We start from the raw sequence: 27,775 nt of genomic DNA on the forward strand, positions 1-27,775 counted from the left end.
CCCAAGTCCCTGCAGGCTCAGCTCTGCTGTTTCTTGTTACAGCAAAGTCATCTGAGGCCAGCCTGCCTGCTACGTTTTTTTAAACCTTTCTTGGCAGCCGTATTTCTCTCTATCTGAATCTCTATGAGATAAAAATTTAAATTACATTTTAATTTTAGAAAATATGTGTATGTTTAGATACTTTATCTTATTAATTTTTCAACACATATGAGGTTTTTTCCCTACCTTAAAACCAAGACTCATTATCTTGAAAAAGTTTTCTTTAGTAAGCATTTAATATTTCTATTGCATTTATCTGGATAATTTTCCCTTTGGGTTCATCATACTTTTGTATCTGAGATTCTCTTTTCTCTGTGCTATATACATTACCTTTATGTATTCATTCATATTTTCAAATATTTATATATTCCATACATATTTTTATCTCTTAGTCCTCCTCCTTGGCATTCTGCAATAGTTTCTCAAGTTTATCCACCCTAGCCCTGGCTGGGGTAGCTCAGTGGATTGAGCGCAGGTTGCGAACCAAAGTGTCGCAGGTTCGATTCCCAGTCAGGGTATATACCTGGGTTGCAGGCCATGACCCCCAGCAACCACACATTGATGTTTCTCTCTCTCTCTCTATCTCCCTCCCTTCTCTCTCTAAAAGTAAATAAGTAAAATTAAAAAAAATGTTTATCCACCCTATTTAATTAGCTTGTGTTAATCAGACCTTCAGTATTGCTAATGCTGTTACAAACTGTGCTGCCATTTGTTGGTTGCCTCACTTTACTTTTCTACCTCTACCATCTCATTTTATCTTCCATCTCACATTTTGTAGAGCTCCTGTGTCTTTTACTTGACTGAAAACAGTACAAGGTAATCTTTTTCACAATTATTTTTTTCCTTCATTAAAGCTTCATACACCCACACATATGCACACAACCTTACTCTATATTTTGAGTTCTGTTTCTCCTTTTAAGTTGTAAGATAATTTCATAGGTCCCAAGTTATTTGTTTGTTTGTTTGTTTGTTTGTTTGTTTAATCTGTTATTTATTCTTGGATTAAGAAAGGTTCATCATTCCCTGGCCGGTGTAGCTCAGTGGATTGAGCTCGAGCTGCCAACCAAAGCATCGCAGGTTCAATTCCCAGTCAGGGCACATGTCTAGGTTGCAGGCCATGGCCCCCAGCAACCGCACATTGATGTTTCTCTCTCTCTCTCTCTCTTTCTCTCTCCCTTCCCTCTCTAAAAATAAATAAATTAAACAAAAAGAGAGAGAATGAAACTGGAAACCTTTAAAAAAAAAAAAGAAAGGTTCATCCCATCAAGATATTCGTCCAAAGTCACTGTGATCTTGAAAACCTTCAGTTTACCTAAATACTTGAAAGTTTTAGTTTTCATCTTGTCTCATACGCTAGAGAGTTGGGTATTGTAAATTAAAAACTACACTCAGGGTACCAGCAGCATGAAGGACATTACCCTTCAAAAATCTCTATCAGAGAACAATTTTCTGTTTATTGTTTCATCTTTAGCCTGCTGTTTCCCTCAGCGCAGGACCACAGTGTGGCTCTGTCTAACATCCCTTCTGGAGAATATGCCTGAGGCATCCTTGTGAAGGACCTTTGTATTGTGAGATACATGCTAAGGAGAAGCCTGGCACAACCAGGCTTTCTGCTTGGAATAAGCATGCCTGCCCTGCTTTGGACCCTGCAGATGTTGGTCTGCTACACCAAAGCACTTCCAACAAGTGGGTGACTTCTTCCACAGGCTCCAGATTATGGCGAGTTAGCACTGTTCTGCAGACTAGGCTAGGCCTCTGTCATGCTACACAGCAATATTTTCTTAGGGAGAGGGTTTATGAATTAATCATCATTTCTTCTCTAATCTGTTCCCATCTGTAGTAGATCATGCAGATATTAACCAAACTTTGTTGGCTTCATTCGTTTGTAACTCATGTATACTTCCCACTAGTCATGTTCTTGTGGCCACTTCTACCCTATTTTGTAGGTTCCTATCCTCACATTACCATTGTTCCCACAAGCTTCCTTCAAATGTTTGGTACCCAACACTCTAATAGCCATCACATGCTAGACCTTTAACCATACTAATACTTACTCCTGCATATACTCACCAATTCTTTGGCATGGTTTCCTTTTACAGGTTCAACACCATCTTTCCAAACTCTTTGACAATATGGCCAAGATGCAGTTCCATCTGGATACCAGTGAGAAGCCAACCAAGATAAGTCTTGGCATGTACAGTAAGGAAAATGAGTATGTGGCCTTCAGTAAGCCCTGTGACTGCAGTGGCCAGGTAATGTGGAGTCCTTTTTCCTCCTTATGCCTTTCTCTCTCAAGTATCTGCATTCAGAGAATTTGCATTCAGAGAGTCAGCATCAGCCCTCAGGGTGGCCTTTTTGACCCTGGGCCAGAACTGCTGTCTGTGCCCTGGGTCTCCCAGCTCCCATTGACTTGATCCAACTTTGGAGCAGCTTCTAGTGCCTGCTTCCTTCTCTCTGGGAAGGACATGTGTCAATATTCATATATCTTCCTCAACCAAGGGCCTATACAGAGAGGAATCAAATGCACACAAACAACTCCCTGAGTTGATGAGAGAAGGAGTTTAAATGATTAGCAGTGTCAGGAGACTTAACATGCAGCCCTGGAGAAACCCATACAGGATTCAGGAACACCAACATCTTCTCCAGGAGAAAATACCCTTTAAAATCAACCATTTCCCTGAGATATCACTTCTCTGAACACATCTCCCCATCAGAGTCATTTCCTCTCACAGCCCTACCCCTTGGTGAGCCAACTACCATCTGTTTCCAAGAACCACTCCCTCCAACTCTTCTGTGTATAATTCAACAAACACAAAATATAGACAACTCTCTTTAAATATCCTTCCCATTCTTCAGTTCACCATTGTCACTAAGATATAATCCCTTCTTTGTACATTATTCTCAATGATCCAACAAAGCATTGTTCCTGAGGGTTCTTATCTAGTCCAAAGTAACACCAGGAGAAAATATCTTTTGTAAAGTTCCACCTTCATCCACATGTATCTTGAAAAGCAATTCTAGTACTGAAAAGAATCAGAGATTCTCAGTTTCATGAGAGGAACCCAGGGTTTGGTTCAGGATGTATTCTTTCTGTAGACCTAGAGAGCATGTAGTTAGAGAACATAATCCTGACTTACAAGTCCATCCTCAGCATGGACAATGGACAAGGTCATGAGAATCCAATGACTTACTTATACCTACCTCACCCCAAATTAGGATTTCCCTGATGAACTCAGGATTACAGCCCTCCCCCCACCACCACTGCCCAATCCCCTTAACCTGCTGCTCAGTCCTGTATATTCCAAATGATGCACCTACCTGTTGGTAGTTAAGCCTGGTTCTCATCTATCACTGTCCTGGGTTATACAAATGAAATATCTCCTGTGCCTGTGGCTGCCCTTTGGGCTATACATCAGGCCTAGGCTCCACTTTCTTCTCTCCCTCAGGCTGAGTAGAAAACATGTACTACAGATTATATCCTCTTAGGAACCCAGGATCTAATCAGGAATTCTTCTTCCAGGTAGAAATATGGTTGAACCATGTGCTTGTCCATATGAAGGCTACCATAAGGCATGAGATGGCAGAAGGTGTGACTGCCTATGAAGAAAAGCCAAGAGAACAGTGGCTCTTTGACTACCCAGCTCAGGTATTCTCCTATCCAGGACCTTCACAGCCCCCATCCTCCACCAGGCTTTCTCAGGGACCCTATTCAGCCTTCAGGGTTACCAGACATCAAACTCACTACTTGCTTCACAGTCAGGAGAAGTGTGTCTACAAAGGGTCAGCAAGAGTGAGTAAGAGAATCGTCAGCCATGACTTAATTTAACCAAAACCTTTGAAAACGAAGCATTGTTTATTTTTACCCTCATTGGCTATAGTAGGGAGGCAATGTATTAACCAGTTCAACTCATTGACCCTGACTACTTTGTGCCAAGTTCTTTGCTGAGTACAGGAGACACCAGAAGCAAACAAGACAATAAACCTGCCCTGCTGGACTTTACAGACTGGTGTTTCTTATGCCAGTGTAATAATAAAAGAGGCTCAGGGTACTCTGGGGACATATGGCTAGATAGTGGGTATAGGGACCACCTCTCTGAGGATATGATATTTAAATTGAGATTTGAAATAGGAGTTTACAAGTTAACGATGGAAGAAAAGAACAACTATGTATGGGGAAAAGCATGGACAAAGCCTCAGCAGCAAGGGAGAGCACAATGTGTTGAAGAAGTTGAGAGGAATGGAATGTGGCTGAAGCTACAGTAATGGGTAGAGGCAACAAAAGTCAGCAGATGGATTCTGGAGAGGAAACTAGAAGCCAGTTCTTATAAAACATGTTAGGGAGTCTGACTTGATTCTAAGACATGTCTGAATCCGTTAGAGTGTCCTCAAGAGCGCAATAAGAGGGGAGAACCAATTTGAATGTTCACAAATGGCTCTAGCTGCAATATACCCCTCCTCCCTTCCCCTTTTGGTGGCTATAGTACTAGTGTTGGTATATTTGGGGGTTGCAGATGTTTGGTGATAATTTCAGTTACAGGCGTAGGTAAGGTTGTTCTTGGAAGATATGTAGACTGAGATGAAAATGTAGAACAAACCCTTGAGCATCATTTAGAGGCTGAGTAGGCAAGGAGGAGGCAGTGAAACAAAATGACAAATGGTACCTTTTTAGATAGGAGGAAAGCCCAGAAACAATATCATGGAAACCAAAATAGAAACTGCTAATAGCAGGTGAGAAGCTAATTATGCTATGCCTTTCTAAGAGATCAAGCAAAATAAAGAGGCTGAGGAATGTCCATGAACTTGACAAGACCATTTCAGTGGAGTGGTAGGGAAGAGGCCACATTGTAGGAATTTGGAAAGTGAGAAAAAGTTGGGAAAGTGTTGACAGCAATTAGTAAGAAGAGAGATAAGTCAGCAGAGCATGAAGGGAGCAGTATTTTTGCACAGTACAGTTGGCACATCACATTCACATCCCATCAAGATCTTTAACAAAAGATCAGATGGGATCAGAATTTTGAGGCAAGAAAATTGGTTGCCTCCTACTATTGTAACAGGTATCATCTGGAACAGTGTCTTACAGACCAAATGACCCAACAGGTGATCAATGGATCTAAATTCACCACAAATAACCAAACTTACACATTTTTTCATATAAGTTTCTGAATAAACAGAAAAAATACTCATTTGGATTGCTTTTCCCATCTGTTTATTTTGAATTTCTGAAAAATGCAAAGCATACTACCACATTGAATTTTGATATAATTCAACTTGATCTTCAAGAGTAGGCCTTTCAATGTGATAGGTTTAAAAAACATAAAAAATGTAGTGAATGTACTATGGACAAGCAAAAATAGGCCACAAATGACCAGCAGTAGCTCACTAAACAAGAATACTCAGACCACAAGAGGTTCTAGAATAACAGAGCAAAGACTGAATGTAGTTGAGATGTTCAATCAACATATTGTTTTCCCCCAAAGCTCAGGGAAGATGCTGCAAAATGGAATGGTGAGTAGCAATTTCTAGAAGCCACTGACATTGACCAGAGGAAGTCTTTTGTTGTTCTCAACCAAATATTACATTGTTCAAGAGCAGAAAGTACTTTCCCCACTGTGCTGGCACCATGTCCCAGCTCCAAGGACTTATAAGCAGGTGACTACTTAATCCATGCTGCTGGGAGAGGGCAGGACAGCAGCACAATTCCCTCACACAATTCTGTTCTGAGTCCTTTCAGTGTGGTGAGTGGACTGGCTTTGGAGACAGTCCTGGTAATGGTTTTCCTAAGTGACTCTCGGTGCCCCAGGTGGCCCTGACCTGTACTCAGATCTGGTGGACCATGGAGGTGGGCATGGCCTTTGCCAGGCTGGAAGAAGGCTATGAGAGCGCCATGAAAGACTATCACAAGAAGCAAGTGGCCCAGCTCAAAACCCTCATCAGCATGTTAATTGGCCCGCTCTCCAAGGGGGACCGGCAGAAGATCATGACCATATGCACCATCGATGTGCATGCCCGGGATGTGGTGGCCAAGATGATTGCTCAGAAGGTGAGTCCTGACCACTCAGGAGTGTCCCTCTTTGTGAGCACACAGATATTGGGGTTAGGAAGAAGCTCATATATGGTCAAAACTGGTCAGAGAGCTGGGAAAAGGTCATGGTGCCTGCTCCAATCTTTTAAACCCCCCATGAAAACAGTGCAATCCCAGCAGCTCATGCTTTCTGGACTGAGGAAGGAACTGTGTGCTATACTCTTAATTGGCAGGCAACACCCAAGTCATTCAGAACCCTGCGTGTCATGAGGCTAGGAGCACCTGCTACCTGCTGCACACTGTGTTTTACCCACCTGCTCTGCCACTCTGTCTTTAGGTAGACAATGCACAGGCCTTTCTCTGGTTGTCCCAGCTGCGGCATCGTTGGGATGATGAGGCCAAACACTGCTTTGCCAACATCTGTGATGCCCAGTTTCTGTATTCCTATGAGTACCTGGGAAATACACCTCGCCTTGTAATCACACCTCTGACAGACAGGTGAGTGCTGGCATCAGCCATTGATGGAAAGCTGCTGTCTGGCTCAGGCCATCCAGTGGCCATCCAGTGGCCATCCAGGATCAAGGCCACTGTCACTGGGTATTTGCTCACAGAGTTGCAGAGGGAGGGCTTGACTTAGCACGAGAGATGTAAAATAAAACGGAAAGAACAAACCACAGAGCAAATCAATGAGCCGTGACTTTTTGAGACATTACTAAGCACTCATACACATTCACTTTCTAACACCAGTTCTAATGCATACCACCTGTTTGACCATGAAAAACTTGACCTTATTTTTGGTTTCCTCCCCTGTGAAATGGAGGTAGAGACATGCCTCACCTGAGTTTTGAAAGGATAAAAAAACAGCAATGCTTATAAGAAGCTTAGTGTATATAAGTGTTCCAGCCAATGATCCTTATTACTATTTTCTTATTAACTAATTGGCACATTTATTCAGCACCTCTCACTCTGGGAATACGAAGATAGAAGCAAGGTGCTTCCTACAATCAGGAGCTTACAGTTTTTTAGGGAACAATACTCTCTGCCATTCATATTAATTCATTTATGAGTGAGTTCATGCCAGACACTGAGTTAGTGACTGCAAATGACTAAACATTTCTTGCCCTTAAACTTCAATTCTAGTGAGGGAAATAAGACCTATGTAGATAACAATTTAAATAGCACAAGAGGGAAACATGCAAGGTCGTAGTATCAAATGGGCTCAAAGCCATGTGCTACAATATTTCTAAGCCAGTGACTTACCAGCGGAAGCCATCTGAGCACAAAGGGTCTCACCCACTGTGGGAAGAAGAGGATTGGTAGCTTCAGGACAAGCTGTTATCTGTTCTGGACCTTGAAGGATGTGTAGGATTTCAATCAGATTTCAGTAGGTTGTAGAACTATTGGGGTATCATGAAATTGTATATAAATCTGTGTGTGCCACTTTTTCTGTTGAGAGGATCTATAGCACTCCACAATTGTTCAAGTGGTCTGGGATCCCCAAAAGGTAAAGAAGTAATAAGCATTCTAGAACAGAAAATTTTGTGGGCAAAATCATGGAAATGGGAAAACTATAGACATGTACCTGGAAGAGAAGGCAAACTCTTGATAGTTGCTCGTAAGGCTGGGAAAAGGGGTAAGAGTCAGACTATAAGTGGAAGAATACATTTTTAATCCAGTAGGTAGTGATGAACTGTTGAAAATTTTTCATCAGAGTGAAATGATGAAAACTGTATTTTATGAAGATTTATTCAATGTCAGAACACGGCAAAGGAAAGAAAGGACAGGGGAATAAAGTCATGGCCCATGTGAGAAATGATACTTTAATTTTGCTCAGATTTCTGTAAATTCTGCTAAGAACTAGTGCCCTTTCCACTTACAATTCCACTGAACACTGAATCTCTTCTCCAAAGAATTGTATGTCTGAATGACTGGTTACCCTGAATAAGTGACTTGTAGGTAATGAAGAGATTGTCGGAAGTTTTGAAGGACAAAATGGCCAAATAGAATCTGTGCCATCTTTTACTTTTCTCTCTGTGTATTTTAAGTGTCATAATTGCATGTATTCTGGTTAAATTCTCAGGTGTAGTTCCAAATAATGTTTAGTTAAATTGTAATCACTGTGCTCACGGAGTGACTAAGATGTGGGAAGTCCAGAGTAGTGGGAAATCCAAACATCATCCAAACAGCAGGACCTCATGGTTTTTCTCCCTCCATGCTTTTCACTTTTTAAATTAATTTTCCTACCTATTCTGTTAAGATCCCATCCAGAGTCCCACCCAAACCATACCCCATTTACTCTTTTGGGGGGAAACCTGTGGAGGTCACATCACTGTCTTTCATCACTCCCCTATGCACTGAGACTGAAATCTGAATTCCTCATGGGACCTAGTAATTCCTATCACCTGCTCTAGCCACAACAACCTCCCTTCTGTTCCTGATTCGTTTAAGTTCATTCCAACCTCGAGCCTTTTGCATGAGCTGTTCCCATTGCCTGGAATGTCCTTCTCCATGCTCTCTGTTCCACTGTCACCCTCTCACCATTTAGATCTATGCTCAGTTCTGAGGAGAACTTCTATGAACACTGTCCGTAAAAGACAGCCCTTCATGCCTCGCACACAGACACACATGTGCACACTCAGCAGTCACCCCCATCTACCATTCTGCTAGCTTTTCCCCACATTCTGACATGACCTCGCTTGCTCACTGGCTGCACTCCCTTCTGGAATGTAAACTCGGTCATCAGAGACCTTTGTGTGTTTGGTTTGTTGCTATGTCCCCAGTACCTAGAAGATGTTGAATTAATATCTGTCAAATAAATGAATGGTGGTTGAATGTTGAAGACTAAGAACAGACAGAATCAAGGAGAGGAGGCTGACTCAGAGGAGGGATCCATGCAGGACTTGTCTATGCCTTGGCTCCTGAAGAAGGCGACAGGGCCAGAAGATCATGTGAGGAGCGATATTTCTCTGTCTTCTGCTTTTAGCTGGGGACTGCCCCTCCTCCCTGCCCCAGATTAGGGTCCAAGGCAGACTAGTCTGTCCCCAGGAGAACAGATTCCTCTGTAGCTGGGACAATAAAAGCAGCAGCAACAGCTGTGGGGCTCTTGGCATCCTCAAGGTTTGACTTGGGCTTGACTTGGGCTCCATCAGTGGGAGGGAATCATTCAATGTGGCTTGAAGAAAAAGTTTTCCCACCCCAGCTTTATGCAGAGTGGGCCCTCTCATGTTTCTCCATCTTTGTGGTTATCCTCAGCAAGACAGCTACCCTCCACAGAGAGCAAATCTGGTACAATGTTCTCTTTTTCAGTGTTCATTTTTGCCTGCTCTGGAATATAATCTAAGAGTTTAGGAATTTATATCACCCGGAACAGAATAATGAAGCTATTCTATACTTGAGCAATTTAATGAATGTCTGTCTCTGACTCTAGAGTGTATGTTCTATGATAACGTTGACTTTGATTTGCCCACTGCTCTACACCCAGGGTAAACACCGTGTCTGGCAACTAATAGCATTTAAGAAATACTCCTTGACTGAATGCAGTAAGATGGTTTCTGAGACTTTGGAGTTCCCTCCTTTCCATGACTTAGCAGGTAATGTCATTCCCAGTGATAAAAAGTACATGACTTTTCCCTGGGGCTTCACACCTGCCAAGGAGTTAAAGAAGATAATTACCTCTTTTGCACTTACAAGTCTCTAGCATGCTAAAGCTAAATGCCCTATAGAGGGAAAGGGTGAGGCTTTGACAATGAATTATTTCTAAAGTAGGCATTTATCACCTCTTCTATGAAATAATAAGAACCTGAAAGGAAGGTTTGCTGCAAATAATGGTACATACTATACAGACCTTGACCTTGTTTTGCACATTAGATGCTTTCTGACAAAGTATGGTGTTGTGAATATTTATGCGGCAAATTCCATTTTCTCATTGACTTCCATTATTATCTCAAGAAATGTTTTGCACAGAAAAAAATTGGCCTTACCACAGAAAATCACATTTTAAAGAGCATTCAGCTTTTGCCGGTATATAGCTTAAGTACATTTAATTCTCTCCTGCCAGAGAAATTAATCAAATGGACAATTGATCCGTACAACCTTTGCACATTCATTAAAAGCACACCCGCATTACAGTGCATCCGACTGATTATGCCTGTTTCTTTGGAGTGTCCCACTGCATGGATGGGACTTGAATATATAAGTGGGTACAATGGTTAAGCCATTGTTGCAGGACTTTGACACAATGCTAAGTTGAAGAACTAAATGGAAATGCTTTTTTCAGGCTGAACAAAGCAATTCTAAGTTGTTGCTTCACCTTTGCATGGTCTCTCCCTTTATGACCCTTCCTTCACCTTCACACACAAACGCCCCCTCCAGCCCTGTGCTGTGTTAAGTAATGTTTCAATCAACCACTTACCCATTTTGAGTACCTCCTAATTTCTCAGGAACTACTGCAGGTAGGGGAGGTGTAATTGATGCAAGAGTGTTAAAGGTGATTTGCTGAAAAGGACACAGCTAGCAAATGTCTTACACTTAAAAAAAGTTTTATCTGATATTTTTATTGAAATTTAGTCATCTGTAAACAAAAGAAATAAGTCATCTAGGGATAATCATTGTTAATATGTACTCTGTTTACTTCTACATGTAGATTTTGAAAAATTGAAATTGCAATCACATGCTGTGTTTAAATTATCACAGATTGCTTTTTTATATAACATTATGTTGTGAGCTTATTTTCTAAATATTCTTCTAAAACATTTTAATAGCTGAATTATCTTCTATTTATAAGTATCTCATAATTTATGTAACATATAATGAAATATTTAAGTTATATTTAAACTTTTACTATTAAAGTAAAGCTGTCATGAACACTCTTATATATAATACATTTATTATATTTTTCATGATTTCCCCATGAAAGATTCCAAGAAAGCAGGATAATCAGATGACACATACTTTTAAATTATTCTTGAAAAAAATTATCTCACTCCTGCTAGCAGTTTATGAGTGTTCATCTTACAATATCCTCATCAACATTAAGTATTATTGTTAAAATATTATTAATTCTATGTCAAAATGGTATCTCATTTTAATTTAGATGCCCTTGATTACTCACAGGCCTGAACATTCTTATGTATTTATTGGCTATCGTATTTTCCTCTCATGTGAAAGGAAAATTTGTCACTGTCATTGCCCATTTTAGTACTTTTATACTTAAAAGTCTCTGTCCATTTCAAGATCAGTTTAATATTCACCTTATTTTATGATTGTTTATTTGGTTTTACTTTTTTCTTTAACCTTTTTAAATTCTTTGGTAAACCTTTTCACTGTTGAGTAAAGTGAGTGTTTTTACCAAAAATTTTCAGATATAAGTGATAGAAGTCAAGCTCAAACTAACTTGAACAGAAAGAAGCATTTTAGCTCACATGCCTGGGAAATGAGTCCTGCTTGCTGCCGTGGAATCCACTCCTGGTCTCAACAGGGAAACACCAGGGTTTGAACTCTCAGATCTGCCTTTGCTTTCTCCTGAGTCCTGACTTCTTTCTCCCATAGATTTTCTTCATGTGGCTGGAAAGATGCTCTCCATGCCTACACCCTTATGACTTCTGATTCAGATCCTCTCTTTCCCAGCACTGTACATATTATTCCTCAAAGGGACTCGAATTGGCTCTGTTTGGATCATGTGCTCACTTCTAAGCCAGTCACTGTGACCAATGAAATCAGTATTTCATCCAACCTGAGCCTTGTACCTCCCTCAGGGAGGGTGGGAAATGCTTTGATTGACAGCCCCATCAGAATTCATGGTGTGGAGGAGAGATGACTCTCCAAAGTGTGGAATTCTAGGCAAGGAAAACCCACCAAAACTGTCTCAGAGAGCATATAATTTGATTTTAAGTACCAGTGGGTTCAACATTTTTTAAATAAGTAATGGGTCCTTTCCCTCTTTGGTTTGTGATGTTTCCCCTATCACATTCAAAGTTCTGAGTCTATCAAACTACTTCAAAGTATCTGTTCTGTTTCATCAGTATGTTAATTTATCTATAATCCATATTGCCTAATGATTATAACTTACGATGAATTATTATATATTTTTAAAAGACTTCATTTATTTATTTCTAGAGAGAGGGGAAGGGAGGGAGAAAGGGAGAGAAGCATCAATGTGAGAGAGAAACATTAATCATCTGCCTCTTGTATGTGCCCAACTGGGCATCAAACCTGCAACCCAGGCATGTGCCCTGATCAGGGATCAAACCAGTGACCTTTTGCTTTGTGGAAAAATACCCAACCCACTGAGCCACACTGGTCAGGGCATGAATTGTAATATTTTTATAGAAAGTTCTACATCATCTATCATCATTACCTATTTTTTGTTTAGCTTTTTTGTTTCCCCTTTCAAATGACCTTCAATTATTTTACCAAGTTCCAAAATATAAGTGATTAGAGTTTTAATTAGTGAAACTTACCTTCTAGTTACTATTGAAAGAATAGCCATTTTTATAAAATGTGACTTGTTTCTGCTAATTTATGCCTACAATTATGTTTATCAGAAAAGTTTGTAAGTGTCTTTTTATAGTTTTTGATTATTTCTTATTCTTATATCTAGGCCTGTGAAAATTTTTCTTGCTCATTAAGATTGTTTATATATACATATATTTCTGAGCAACTTTATAGAAGGTTATTTTACATACCAAAAATTTCATCCATTCCAAGTATACAACTCAATGACTTTTAGTGACTTTTCCAAGTGGTGTAACCATCACCATGAATCAATTTCACAACATTTCCATCCCTCCCAGTAAGACCTCTCATGCCTGTTCACAGTTAATCCTCACCCCCACCCAGCCCCAGGTGACCACTACTGTATTTTCTGTTCTCCATAGATTTGCCTCTCCTGAACATGTCTTATAAATGGAACCATACAACACGTGATCCCTTGTGTCTGGCTTCTTTAATTTTGTACAATGTTTTGGGGGTTCATCCATGATAGAGCATGTGTCACTAGTTCATCCCTTTTCATTTCTGAACAATACTTCATTTCAGAGATGTGCCACACTTTGTCTATCTAGTCACCAGTTTATGATGACCTGGGTCATCCAACCTTTAGGCATCTCTGGGCCACACTGGAAAAAGAAGAATTGCCTTGGGCCAAACATTAAATACATTGCAACGTGTAATCACAAAAAATCTCATAATGTTTTAAGTAAATTTATGAGTTTGTATTTGACTGCATTCACAGCCATCCTGGGCCACATGCAGCCCATGGGCCATGGGTTGGACACCTTTGGGTCTTAAGCTATTTCCGGTTTGGGGCTATTATAAATAATGCTACTGTGAAATTTGTGTGTCTTTCTGTGGATATATGTTTTCATTTCTCGTGGGTGGATACCTGGGGAGGAATTTCTGTGTAGTGTGGCAATTTTATGGTTAACTTTGTAAGAAACTGTCAAACTATTTTCTAAAGTGGCTGGATCATTTTACATCCCCACCAGCAATGTAAGAGAGTTCCTGCTTCTCCACATCCTTAACAATATTCTTATTGTCTTTCTGGTTTATTTTAGCTATTCTACTGAATGTGAAGTGTATCTCATTTAGATTTTAACTTGCACTTTCCTAATATGGATACTGAGTATCCATTCATGTGCTTATTCGCCATTAGTATATTTTCTTTGTCGTACTCTCATCATATATTTTACCTATTGTTTAATTTGTCTGTCTGTCTTCTTACTGAGTTGTAAGAATTCTTTGATATTTTGTTGGCATATATGTTTGCATATATTCTATTGTGTATATGTTTGTAAATATTTTGTCCTAGTCTGTTGCTTATCTTTTCATTGTCTTAATAGTGTCTTTTGGTGAGGTCTAATTTCTCAGTTTTTTTTCTTTTATGGACTGTGCTTTTGGTGTTGTAGCTAAGAAATAATTGCTTAATTTTATTATAGCTTTAACATTTTTTTCACTTGTGTATATGGGAGGAAAAATGATTTTTGTAAATGCATGTTTTATTCTGCTTTCCACAGCCCTGTGTTAATAATTCTAAGAATTTCATTCTTGATTCTCTTGAGTTTGCCAAGCCACCTCTAGAATTTCTAGCTATATTTGAGACATAGACAATATGAAGCACAACTGTAGCTACTCAAGGTTAGTGATGAGAGTGGCTTTGATTTTGCTAGGGAGACCATGTGTCAGCCCTTGTCCTCAGTTCTTCCTGTCGCATTTGGAGAAAGACATTTGCCAACCAGGATGGGCAAAGGGAAAGATGAGCACCTGGTGACGAAGGATCTCATAACCAAATGGCATAAGGAATAGATTCTAGAACTGGGGCATTTATGCTCAGAATGGACAACTTTCAAAATTTTAAAATTAAAGCATTATAATAGGGACAGATTTGTTTTAGGTTGATGCTGCGGATGTTCTTCAGTGAATTCTGTTTCTCATGTTGAGCTTGAAACCTATGAAAAACCCTGTGTCTTTTTCCTGTGAACTACCATCTAACCATATTTCCCCCCTTCTGCATATATGCAAGGCTTAGAAGATTAATTTTCATTCATCTTTCTTAAGTTTTACTTTGTTGGGTCCACCCCATCATTTTCGATTACTACAATTATTTAGAATTTTGGTCTATCTTCCATATAATCAATTACTTCTTAATTCAAGTTACTGATAAAGAGTGAACATCAGGACCCTGAGTCCTGGTGATGCCACAGCGGCCTTGCCCCAGACATGTTGCTGCATCCATGTCCTTCCTCAGCTATGATTATTGAACTGTGTGTTGGCCACAGTTCTAATGATGACCCCCAGTGGCCCTTTTCCTTGTATGATCTCCTCTCCTTTGACTATGGGTGAAAGCTTTAAATAGGATATCATTCTTGTGATTATGTTTTGCTTTATGGCAAAAGGAAAATTATTCAGGTGGACCCAAGATAATCATTCCACCAGAAGGCAGAAGGGGAACACAGAGAGATGTGAAGAGAAGAATTTGACAGATGATGGCTGATTTTGAAGATGGAGGGAACCATATACAAGAATGGTAGAATGGCCTCTAGGGGCTGCCAACAGCAAGCAGTGAGGATCTCAGTCAACAATTGGTAGGAGCTTAATTGGACCAAAATCACAAATGAGCTTGGAAGCAGATTCCTTCCCAGAGTGTCCAGACAGGAGTTCCACCAAGTGATACCTTGATTTTGGCCTTCTGACACCTTCAGTAGAAGCCACCTGGACTTCTGACCTACGGAGCTGAGAATATGAATGAGTGTTGTTTTAAGCCACCTAGGGTGTGGTAATTTTTTACACAGCAATAGAAAATAAATACAAACCAATTACAATTCCACCAACTCTAGGATTAGCCAGACCACTTCTCTGGGATAAGCAGAAGCCATTCATAACTGAAATCAAGGTACAGTATATGTGATATTTTCTTTAATCTGTTAATTGAATAAATGTATCAAAAAATGAAAAGCTATGTTTTATATATTTATTATCATAAAAATAATACCTTGAAAGTGAATCAACTACTTTTCCAGGCATTTTCTTACCTCTTTTCTCATCTTTTCCTCACAAGAGCCTGGTGGAGCAGATAAGAACAAAGCCTATAGAAATCATTTGCCCAAAGAAAACAAAAGAGACTTCAGCTCGATATGAGTAAGGCTTTCAAACAATAAAAAGTGGCCCAGTGCGGAAGGGGCTGCCTTCTAAAATGATAAACCAAGCACTGCTGGAAGAAAAGGCCACATGATCGTATTTGAAGGATTTGGGAGAGCTTGGTGCGGCTAAAGAGCCAAACCTCTGGGCTCCCTTCCCACACTTGAGCAACTAAACTAAACTGATCCATGTCCACATTAGGGTTAGCTGGCTAGACAAGTGCTCTTCTTAAAGGATTCCTTGCCATTCTCACAATTGCTATTGTTTGTGACACAGCATATTTATCTAAATTCCTACATACAAAGAAAATACTGTGCAATTGTCCCCAAGAACACATTTTTTAAAGATTTTATTTATTTATTTTTAGAGAGAGGGGGAGGGAGAAAGGGAGGGAGAGAAACATCAGTGTCTGTTTGCCTCTCACGTGCCCCCTACTGGGGACCTGGCCTGCAACCCAGGCATGTGCCCTGGCTGAGAATGATACCTGTGACCCTTTAGTTGAGCAGGCCGCTGCTCATTCCACTGAGCCACACCAGCCAGGGTTCATTTTTAAAGCACTAAGTTTTAATAACTGGGGCAGGTTTCACAAACACTTTATGGTAGATGCAAGATTTGAACTCTGTCTGACTCTAGAGAGCCCTTACCTTGAACAGGAGTACAATTGCAGCAGTTGGCTTAGAGGATTAAAGAGGTGAATAAGCTAACACAACCACAGATGGAGTCTTAGGGCATGAGCGTGCGTTCCCAAGGAATAGGACATTACTCTGGCTCAGTGACCTGAGCATAGTGGTGACCCATCATGCTGAAGAGGGAAATAAATAGTTTCTTTCTTTTCTTTGTGTTTTTCTCATAGCTGAAGCTAAAGCCCCACCATCCCTGCCTTAGTTATTAGAACTTAAACAGCCCACTTTCTTTTCCTGAACCTCAGCCTACCTATCTGCAAAATAAAGGATTGGATTAGTTAATTTCAAAAATCACTTTCAGTTCTCGAGTTCTATTATTGTGGGAAAAACAGAGATTTTAGTATTTTCACCCAAGAGCAGCTTCTGGAGACCATCAGAAACTCGGTAGGTACTTGAGATTGACCTCCAGTTCTGAGGACTTTTATGGAGAGATTCTTGGGTTTTCTATGAGGATTTGATCTTTGTGAAGCCTTGAGCTTCTGGACTCCCTGGTTCCTTGAAAGCCCTGCACTTGCAGAGAGAAGAGGCCTGAGTGGCACAGCCCTCTGTGTGGCAGAGCAGGCGGCCTTGGGGCAGAGAGGGCAGGCAGGAAAGCTTCTGGGGGCCAGGATCCCAGCAGTCCAGGCAGCTGACTCTCCTCCAGGGAGGCCCAAAGATCTGGCAGACACCCCCCCCCCCCATCATTCTAGAAGAAGCTGAGGCTGGAACAGGTGACAGGCACAGGGGCCAATCTGGAGCCAGAACTTAGCTCAGGAGGGCAGGTGTGGTAAAGGCCACACACAGGACTTTGTCACGATCTAGTACAAATGTTTGAGACAGGAAAAAAGTGTTGAAAGATGGTAGCAGTGGCTGAGCAAGGTGAGATGAGACACAGCTTTCACCTTAACCCTCACCTCACCTTGGGACCCACCTGACTGATCCACAACTCCAATGGGTGCTTGGTCAGAGACAGGGAAAAATGAGGCCACTGTTTGAGCCAAGTCATCAGGGGTTAAACGCAGCCAATGCCCTCAGAGCAGCTGAGTCAACATATTCCATTACACAGGAAAAGTCCAGGCGGAACAGTAACTCTGCACACCTCTCCTCCCTTCCTGGGGATGCTGCCTTTCTGGGTTTCACTTTCAAAAGCTGAAGTAATGTGGAAATTGTGCACTCAATCAAAGAATAGTTCGGGAACTCCAAGTCTTTTCAAAACCACTTTGGTTCTAATGGAGACCCAGGCACCACCTGGCATGAAAGACATTGACACAGCGTTTCTAGTCAACTCTAGGCATCAGATTCAGAAAGAAGTAGAATAAATTTTAGAGACCCCCTCAGATAACTCCTCTCACCCAACCTACAGGTTGGTAGCCTGTATATTGATTTACTAGGTATAAAAATGTTAGGCCAATGACACATTTTTAACATCTTTATTGAAATAATTTACATGCTTTAAAGTTTATCCTTCAGTGTACAATTCAATAACTTTTAATAAATTGATGGTCATACAATCATCATCACAGTCTCATTTTAGAACATCGCCTTCACCCTACTTGCAGTCAGTCCTCATCCTCACCCCCACCCCCCTTTCAGGAAGCCACTGGCCTGATGTCTGTCTCTGGGTTTTCTGGACATTTCATAAATGAAATGACATAACATGGAATCTTTTGCATCTGACTGCTTTCACGTAGCAGAATGCTTTTAGAGTTCATGTTGCAACATGTACCAGTACTTCATTTCTCTATATTCCATTGCATGGCTCTATCATTTTGTTTTTTAATTCACTATTGGTAGACACTTGGGTTGTTTTCAGTTTCTTAGTGTACAAAGACTGCAGCTATGAACCTTCCTGCCTGAGCTTGTTTGTATGCACACAAATTCTCTTTTCCTTTGGGTAAATTCTTAGGACAAGATAATTATTTTTACTTTTTAGGAATCTGCCACATCTGTCTTCTGAAGTGTTTGTACCATTTCACATTTCGACTAGTAATGTGTGAGGTTTCCAAGTTTTCCACATCCTTGCCAACGTTTGTTATTGTCCGTCTTTCTGATTATAGCCATCCTAGTGGGTGTGTTGTGGTATCTCATTGTGGATTTAATTTGCATTTTCTTAATGACCAATGATTTTGAGCATCTTTTCATGTGCTCATTACCCAAAAGCATATTTCAATCTAAATGGAAATATAAGTCCTTTTTTTAAAGTGTCAAAAATAAGCTTAAAGCTGAGCTTATTTTATTGTCAGTAGTAAAAATAGTCACAGGAGGCTTAAACAGATTGAATGACTGACCCATTCATTCATGAATGTGTTTATTTGTTCTGTCAGTAGTTATGATAAGTTATGAGGTCCTCTGTGTGCCTGGGGATGTGCTACTTCCTGGAGGAGAAACAATAAGTAAGACATAACCCTACCTTTCTGTATCTTATTAAGATACATATAAAAGATGAGCATTAACTATATGCAATTATATGTTTAAGTGGAGTAGGAGCTCTGCTGAGTTATCTCTGCTCACTCACCCCAGTGTTAAGAGTTCTGGGAATATTTAGTGGGTGACATAAAGGCAAATATGAGCTCCAAGGGGTGAGTAGCCATCAGCGAGGCAAAGGCTAAGACCAGGTAACTGGAAGGGTTGAGGGTGGATGGGAGAGGGAGGGAGGAATGAGCACAGCCCTAGTGTGTCTGGGTATCTGAATCCATTCAGGCTGCTAGAGCAAAACCGCACAGACTGGGCACCTTATAAACACAGTTCCGGAAGTTGGGAAGTCTACAATCGGCATGCCAATGTGGTCAAATTCTTGTGAGGGTCCTCTTGTGCCTCCTAGGTGGTGGTTCCTGCTAGGTTTGTCCTCATGTGGTGGTGGGGCAGGGGATCCCTCCACAGCCTCTTTGAGGCTCTCCATTCATGAGGGCTCCCCCTTCATGACCTACTCACCTCCCAGTGGCTCCACCTCCTAATATCATTGTCTTCAGGTGTTAGGATTTGAATTTGTGAGTTTGCGGGGGACACAAACATTCAGACCATAGCACTGAGCAAGCTAAAGTATCTCCACATGAATGGACTCTGGAGTACTGGGCTGGGGAGAGGAAAGCACTGAGAAATGAGCTGAGAGGGAGGCAGAGCCATGACCGGGAAGGGCCAAGCAGACAGCCACCAGCACCGTTCAGGGAGGGACTGTCATGATCAGATGACCCTTTAGAAAGTTCTCCCATAGCACTGTGAGGACCAGGCGGTAGTGGGGTGGGGTGGGGGGCTCTAGGGTTTCCTTTACAGAAGCCGCGTGAGGCCTCCCTGAGCCTCCCAGAGCTGTCTCACAAGGCCCTGGCAGGGCCAGAGGTCATCACCGGCCACCTGTGGTACTGACAGCCCCCTCTGCCCTCCCCAGGTGCTACATCACTCTGACCCAGTCTCTGCACCTGACCATGAGTGGCGCTCCCTCGGGGCCTGCAGGCACAGGCAAGACGGAGACCACCAAGGACCTGGGCCGAGCTCTGGGCATCATGGTCTACGTGTTCAACTGCTCGGAGCAGATGGACTACAAGGTACTGGCCCAACCCCAGGGGAACTCAGAACTGGGCAGCAGCCCCGACTAGGGACCAGGTTCATCCGTGCCACCCCGGCCCAGCACAGAGGCCCAGGTTGGGAGACCCTGCTCCTACCTTCATGGGAGATGCAGGACCCTTGATTCCTGGAGCTTATTCACCTCCTTGTAAACCTCAGCACCATGGAATCTGCTTCCACAGATGAGATTTGCAGCCACAGATACTGTTCTTTTTTGATTCACCTTTGGCATCTTCCTCTCATCATCTGTAAAATGAAGAAGCTGAATATATATCCAAAGGTCTAAATTCCCTATTTGACCTAGGACCACAGAAAGGCTTGGGAGTGGCTAATATAACATCTTATTAAAATAAAGATAACATAAAAATCATATCTGTGCTCTTCTGTAAAAATGGTCATTTCCCCCAGAATATCCACAAGGGTAAAATGTCCCATAAGGGCAGGTGAGCCTTCTAAAGACAGACCAGATCAACCCCTACTCCTAGCAAGAGATGCCCATACAAGACAATGTGAGGCTCATGTTCTTCTTTCAGGGCACTCCTCATCCCAGGTCTATGTCACAGAGACAAGTGAAAGAAGCAAGAGACCAGTAGTTAGCTAGCCACATTCTATTCAGGACTCATCTTTATATACATTCTTTTTTAAAAAGTGTAATAACAGGCTGCCTTGCTGACTCATTGCTTTTATTTTGTTTTACTGTATGTATTTTTGTTAACTGTTTAAAGTCCCTGTGAAAACAGGATGGCATGTAAATAAATTTAGAGTAAAAAAATAAATAAAACAAATGCATTAAGAATAGGTTAAATATTTATGTGTATAACTCATGTGTATTGATTGCAAAATAAATTTAATTTAAAAATAATTTTAGAGGCTGCACAGTAGCACTTGCAGTTACCACTTTTAGAATGCTTTAAATGAGACTCACCTCCCATAGCTTTAATTTCTCTTGTGTATAAAGTTTTGCTGTGCAGAGTGTTGCAGAATCTATAGCACCATAGAGTTTTCTCATAGCAAGCAAACAAAATGAGGATTCAGACCTAAAATAACTGTCTTCCATTGGTCTACACACTCTAAATTTTAACATGCTTTTACTGGTTTACTGATAAACACATTAAGATAATGTTGTGTTTTTTTAACGTCAGGCTGAAGACAGATTTTTCCCCATTATGAAATAATCCCAGCCTTAAAGATTATTTTAGGTTTCTAGATTCTGCCAAAGTTTAGCAATGGCCAACATTGCTGATGTAAGTAGAGTCCCCTAAGAGGAATACTTTTGAGGGCATACTCATTTAGATGTAGAAGACCTGGCATGTTGACTGAAGGAAATCAGCTGATTTCCTCCATTATGCCTGGCATAGCAAACAGGAGAAGCGAACTGGCCCAACAGCCAGGGGTCACGAAGGCATTTTACCCAATTCTTTCAAAACTTTCTATTGACTCCCATCTCCTCCAATTCCTCTAACAGTACAGGGTGAGAGGAGGAGTCTCTCTTAGTTTGTCTGAATAGTGACCAAAGCTCAGTCATGTAAGTCTAGGCAAGCACCAGATCAGAGTGCCAGTGACAGGAATAGCCTTGGTGAGGCCCACCACAAGGAGAGTGGTCCCCTCTCTGCCAGGACACTCGACATCCTTGATGATCAAACAGCCTCACTAGGCTGTTCTCAAAGCTCTTCTTCCCTTTGTTGTCCACTATTCAGAATTATCTTTGGCACAAAGCATACTCCAGCAATCAAGTTAATTTGAATATCACTATTGCTCAGCTTGCATCAGGCATCATCGGAGTAGATAGATAGATAGATAGATAGATAGATAGACAGACAGATAAAGTATGACCCAGTCCATTTGGAGACATGAGAAAGATGTGTGAAATGATTCGGGTGGTACCAGACAATAGCACGCTGAGGAATAACATGAGCTCTGCAAATGCTGATCCCTGGAGTCCTGCAGAGTGGGACGGAGAGCCACAGAGCTTGCTTGTCAGCAGTTGTTGTGGAAGGTGTGAGACCTGAGGCTGCTTAAGGTTTGGTGAGTGCCACACAGCCATGTGACATTTTAACACAACCAAACCCATTAAAATGTCTGCTTTAAAAGCATGACCAAGTTCTCCATGCCTCCAATGGTCCTTCCCGGCCTCTGGTCTGAGTTCCCCTGAACTCTTGTCCCCAGGCTCAGCAAGGATAAGGAGAAAAAGAGTGAGCATGAGGGAGAGTGGTCACACAATCACCAGGCATCACTCTGTTGTCATTCATGACACTCACAGCGACATATTCTGTTTCTGTATCTCCAGAGAACAAGTTAGAAATAGACATGGAACCAACCATGGCCAAGTGCAATAGAATGGATTGTGATCAAGAGCAGACACGAGATGGGGTTAAACAAGGAGGGGAGGGATCCAAAGCCACTGGGAGAATCTGACCTGTGGGAGTGGGCTACAGACAGACCCCACAGGCTTCAGAACAGAAGCAGGAGCATGATGAGAACAAGTGGTGTTGAAGGAAGACTGTTGGGCAGCCAGATCAGTGGACAGAGGCAGAGCCCAGGAGGAAAGAGCATTGTAGTCATTCCAGCCAGAGAGGGTGCAGAGGCAGATGGTGGGGTAGTAAAAATGGAAGAGGAAGAACAAGAGGCTTTAAAACGAAATTAAATAACACCTAGTGAACATGGGGAGGAATGGACAGTGAAAACAGGGAACAGTTAAAGGAGAGTGTGGACCATAGTCAGGGCCCTTGCAATCCTCTTTGCCCCAGGAATTCCTGTAGGAGGCATTAGCTAATGGGGTGGACACAGAACAGTGCAAAGACCTGAGGAAAAGGGAACATTATTGCTTTCCTCTATTAGTGCTTATTGAAAAACATATAAAACTAGCCACTTTCTCTGGAAATGGTTGCAGTTTTAGTGCTCAAGTCGTCTTTATATTATAGCAGCAATACTTTCCCCTTGACCTCAATTTGGAGAGGCTATTGCTGAAAGATCAAATGGTTTTGAGCCTACACTATCTGGATTCCTTTTGACTTCTCTGTAGCATCAACCCTATATAGCACCCAGTCTTGATTTCTGAAACATTCTACTTCCACAGTTCTTCTAACTCTGTTCTCTCCTTCTTGACTTCATTGTCTGATTCTCTTTCATGTTTTTCAGTTTCACATGGGCACCAATGGATGCACACATGCCTTAAGCTTCACCAAGGCTCTGGTCCTGTCTTTGCCTGGGCAGTAGGGCCTCCATTGAATGCCCTGTTCTCATACTTGGCTAACGCTCTTTCTCAGGTTATTCCTGCTGACTCACTCCTGTCTTCTGCTCAACCAGATTCCACATCCTATTAATACGAATCATCTCAGTTTTCTTTGTGGTCCATTCTGATGGTTTCATGTCCTTCCTTTCAGTCATTAATGTTGATTCTTCCTTCAGCAGGCCTCTTGCCTCAAGGGCTTCAACCCTATTCTCCTTGCCTTTATTCTAGCCCAGAAACTTGCCATTCTATAGCAAAGCCATTGTAGAATTGCAGCGGGGTAAAAAATAGGACAAGGTGGGGTCTCAGGGTATCTGTTCCAGCCCTCAGGAGAAAAACTGGGAGGTGGGGGGGGTGACAGGTATCCACCTATGAAAACTCCACTTTTTTTTCTGTTTTTGTATTGTATATCCATTTGATAAAATGGATCTACAGCTTGAAAAAGCTTTTGAAACCACTGTTAATGTGGAAGAGCATTGATTTTGATTCCTGGACTTCTGCTTAAGTATTTGTGACATTTGACAGGTTGCTATTATTATCTCAAATATAATAGATATTACTATATATACCTCAGATATTAGGTATATGTACTTATGGATGTAACAAGAGCAATGTCCAGCTGTAGGGTTGTTATGAGCACACAAGCACACTGCCTGGAACTGAGGTCAGCCCTCAGAAACTGCCTGTGACTACACAATCTGAGACGACCTTACCACAGCCTCCTGGGGGACTTCTCCCCCTCCAACAGTGTCTTATTTCTGTGTCATTACCTGTTACGCTAGGCTGTAAGCTCCCCCCCTACAAAATAGGGCTTTGTCTCCCTGTTCACTTTTGATTCCTGGTGATGTAGGATAATTCCTGGCACATTGTACATACTCAATAAGTATTTGTTGCATGAACAGAGGAATCATTGAATTCAAGGAGCTTAAAAAAGGTAGGGTCTATTCTTTCATCTCTTTGCAAAGTCTGCCCATGTCCAACTTAGCTTATGTAATGTTAGACTAGTTCTCCTAAAATGTTGATTTACTGATGTTTCTCTCTATTTTAAACCTCCAAAGTTCCCTTACAATAATTCAAATATTTTCATAACCATGACACCCTTTAGTAATTCAGTTTTGCAGCTAAAAGGCACCTTTATTTTGGCCTGGAAACATGATGATTTTGCTCATTCTTTGTCCATAATTTTTCATCCTCCTGCAAAGCCCTTACCCCTCCATTCTGCCTTCATGAATACTATTATCCCATTAATCCAGCATTCCTAGTATGTTCCAGCATTCCCAATGTATATTCTGAAGATACCATAGAGTTCTATGCAATACCACTAATGTTGGCCAGAGTGCATTCTGAGAAAACCCGGGATCACACAAGTGGAAAAAAAATCCTAGCAATATTATATTATAACAAAATTGAATGCATTAATTGTGCAGGGCTTCTCAGGGCTCTTAGAAAGCTAATACATGTCATAAATTGGCAAAAGTAGGTTATAGAATGCAGTGCTTCCCAAATTTGCTTGACCAAAGAAACTCCTCTGCTAGGAGCATCTTCCAGACTTGGCATGGAATCATGAAATAAGCTTTAGAAAGTGCTGCTGTAATACTATCTGAAATTCACCTCTGGCAAAACTGATCTTTCTAGAGCACTGTGACCCACTCCTCTCTGAATTCTATCACATTTGTGGTTTACATTACCCATTGGAACCACAGCTTGTGTAGCAATTTACCTGTTTCATTTATGCGCTTTATCTCCACAACCTAAGTAGATAAAAGTTCTTAGGGGGACTGAGCATAGCACATGAGCTATGCACAGAGCCAATGGTCAAGTAATGCCCTCTCAGGGAACAGATGGGACTTTTCTACTATTTGCGTGTTCCCTGCACTTTAATGGTATGTATCTCCCTGCCAGTGACCTTGAGAGCATCTCCCAGTAACCTCTCCTTTCATATTGCTCCATGGTTTACCAGTTTGTGTTGAGTGCTCAGAATGGCTTTTATTTTTAGGAAAGAGATACCATCTTCCCTCTGAAATTCTCTCCTTGCTCTCTTTTGAAAGACTTACTTGCAGTTTATTTTCTGTTGGTGTTATTACTTCCCACCCCATCACCAGCTTCCTATCACTCTGGGAAATCTGGGTATTTGGGCATGGGGTTAAAGATACAGACATAAATTTTTTCATCAGCACATGCCAAAGGCTGAGTGGAGGGCTTTTTGTCAGTATGGCACAAGAAAAATAATATTTTATTCATTTCCTGGGATTTTGAAAGCTACAGAGTCCACAGTATTGTGAACTGGATGACATTTTAAAAGGATTTCATTCTAAGTGTCTTGAAAAGGTTCTGTTTGATCCTGTGACTTACATTGGCACCCACAGCCATCAAAATTTTAATTGTTCTTGAAATTTTAATACAAGTTTCTAACCAGTGGTCAGTAGGGGTCTGGAAGTACCTATAATAAAGAGGGTGAAAATGACTCAGATGTGCATTGATAAGGCACTGATAGTAATTTAAGTTTTGTACATTTCATTGCAGTCTTGTGGCAACATCTACAAAGGCCTCGCTCAGACTGGTGCCTGGGGCTGTTTTGATGAATTCAATCGAATTTCCGTGGAGGTCCTGTCAGTGGTGGCTGTGCAGGTATGGGGCCAGAAGTTGGTGGGAGCCCCGTGGCCTTCATGTTAAGCACTGCAGAAGTCTAGGTCCTCTTGTTTTCAACCTCTGCTCATCCATTTCCCCTTCTCCCTCCTCCCTTGAATTTCATGCCCCTTCCCCCACCCTCTAAAATCAGACCTGAGTGCAGGGCGTGGGTATCCTGCAGGTCCCTACCAAGGTGGATCCATTTACTGACTGTGGGACTCCATTTTCTTCTCTGTAAAATGGGACTAAAGAACAGCCAGCTGGCCTGTGTCAGCATGGAAGGAAAGGGTCAAACCAGATGGTGGAGCCCAGCTCCTTGGAAAGGGCATTGACTTTGGAAACTGACAGACCAGGGCTTAAAATCCAGCTTTGCCATTTCCTCACTGAGAGCCCAGCAAGTTGCTCCACCTCTGTCAGCCCAATTCACTTCATTATATATAAAGTGAGAATTACAGTGTGAATGTAATTGAATGAAGAAAGTCATTTTTTGGTCAGATTTTATGTAAGCTTGCCACTTGTCTTTTAAGTCATACAGAAAGTTCTTACTGAACACCTACAACATAGTAGGTGCTGCACTCAGGCCTAGGGTATAGGGTCCCCAGTTGAATAGGACAAAATCGCTGGCTGCAACCACTTGAGTTCTTGACACAGACATGAGCACTCGGTAATGTTCAGAAATTATTCGAATCCTGGCTCACACGATGGGGCAAGACACTGGACATGTCATCTTAAAGTCAGGCCTGCAAGCATGGAAAGGATTTAAATTTGGGAGCATCAGAAGAGGGAGGGATAGCCAAAGTGAACAAACCTTTGTTGAAAGTCTGTTCTGTACTAGATACTTGTCCTATATCATCTCTTAATATCTCTTACACCACAACAGCCCTATGAGTCACTATTATCCCCCTTATATAGATATATATACATATATGTGTATATACATACATGTGTGCATATATGATTTGAGCCCATCCACACTGACCAGGGGCAGGTCCAGGCACAGATCTGGTGTACAGGAGGTAAAATAAGAAAATACATGTAGACAGGCAGGCTTGAACCAAGTAGTAGGCAGAATTTAATGGCATGATGTATATTATACTTTCTTTAGTAGGCAACAGGGAACCCTCAAGACTTCTGAAAGGGAAATTGCCCCTCTACTTGGCAGTGGTTTAGGGAGGGGCTGGGCAGGGGGACAATCAGTGGCTACAGTCAGTCAGAGCTCTCTAATTACAGCTACAAAGGCCTAAGCTGGTCCCTGACAACTCCCAGAATGGCCCCCAGTCACCATGAACAGGCATATTCATTGGCAGCACCAATTCCTGGGCTCCTTCCTGCAGCCAAGTCCTGCCATTGCCCACTAGGAGGAGTTGTGGTTACAGGGCCCCCCCATTCCTGTTGCTTCAACAAGACAAAGCAAATGTAGGGGTGCCCTGTGGTGGTAGGGTCTCAGGATCAATTGTATGACTAGTGCTTCTGTTTGTGCCCACATACCATGCTGTCAAAGATGGTTTAATTTTCTTCTTATTGTTCATTTTTATCTCTAAAGCAATATTTATACATACAGCATGGAAAAAGAAAATGGGGACTCGTTGCTCCCTTTTGTGTAATTTTTTCAAGTCCAGACAGAAAACAGTGAAAAAAGTTTAGCTTCACTGACATTTTTCTTAGGCAAGCATGCAGGGTTGAGCAGCAAAAGGGGTGGGGGAGGGACTTCAGAGATAGGCAGCATTCTCCCACTCCAACTGGCCTGTCTGCCCTGGCAGGTGCATCTCCACCCACTTTCCCCCACATGCTGGCACCCTCTTGTCCAGACATGATGTCCCAGCCACAGGTAGGCTAGATGCAGAGCTGTGGATAGGTAGGGGAGATACCACAGGCCAAATAGCAACAGAACTCACACCACCAGCTTATCGCCCCGGCCACACCCATCTTCAGTTGCCACTGGGAGCCAGGGGTGGTCAGGGGCCTCTGCAGGGCCCCTTCACTTCCTTCTCCTTGCAAACTGGT

The 27,775-nt window shown here is 41.8% G+C and overlaps 1 protein-coding gene across 2 annotated transcripts in view; it reads left to right on the forward strand.

Moving 5' to 3' along the window:
* DNAH9 (dynein axonemal heavy chain 9) overlaps positions 1-27,775 on the forward strand; it is a 336,893-nt gene that overhangs the window by 85,349 nt on the left and 223,769 nt on the right. For both annotated transcript variants that reach the window (XM_045824289.1, XM_045824290.1), the window contains exons 23-28: positions 2,139-2,291; positions 3,560-3,685; positions 5,840-6,079; positions 6,399-6,559; positions 19,739-19,895; positions 25,667-25,771. In XM_045824289.1, the coding sequence (XP_045680245.1) occupies positions 2,139-2,291; positions 3,560-3,685; positions 5,840-6,079; positions 6,399-6,559; positions 19,739-19,895; positions 25,667-25,771 (942 nt within the window). The remainder of the gene's footprint in view (positions 1-2,138; positions 2,292-3,559; positions 3,686-5,839; positions 6,080-6,398; positions 6,560-19,738; positions 19,896-25,666; positions 25,772-27,775) is intronic.

This window comes from Phyllostomus hastatus, unplaced genomic scaffold (genome assembly GCF_019186645.2).
Source record: "Phyllostomus hastatus isolate PE091 unplaced genomic scaffold, TTU_PhHast_1.1 phas_scaffold_55, whole genome shotgun sequence".
NCBI lineage: Eukaryota > Metazoa > Chordata > Mammalia > Chiroptera > Phyllostomidae > Phyllostomus > Phyllostomus hastatus.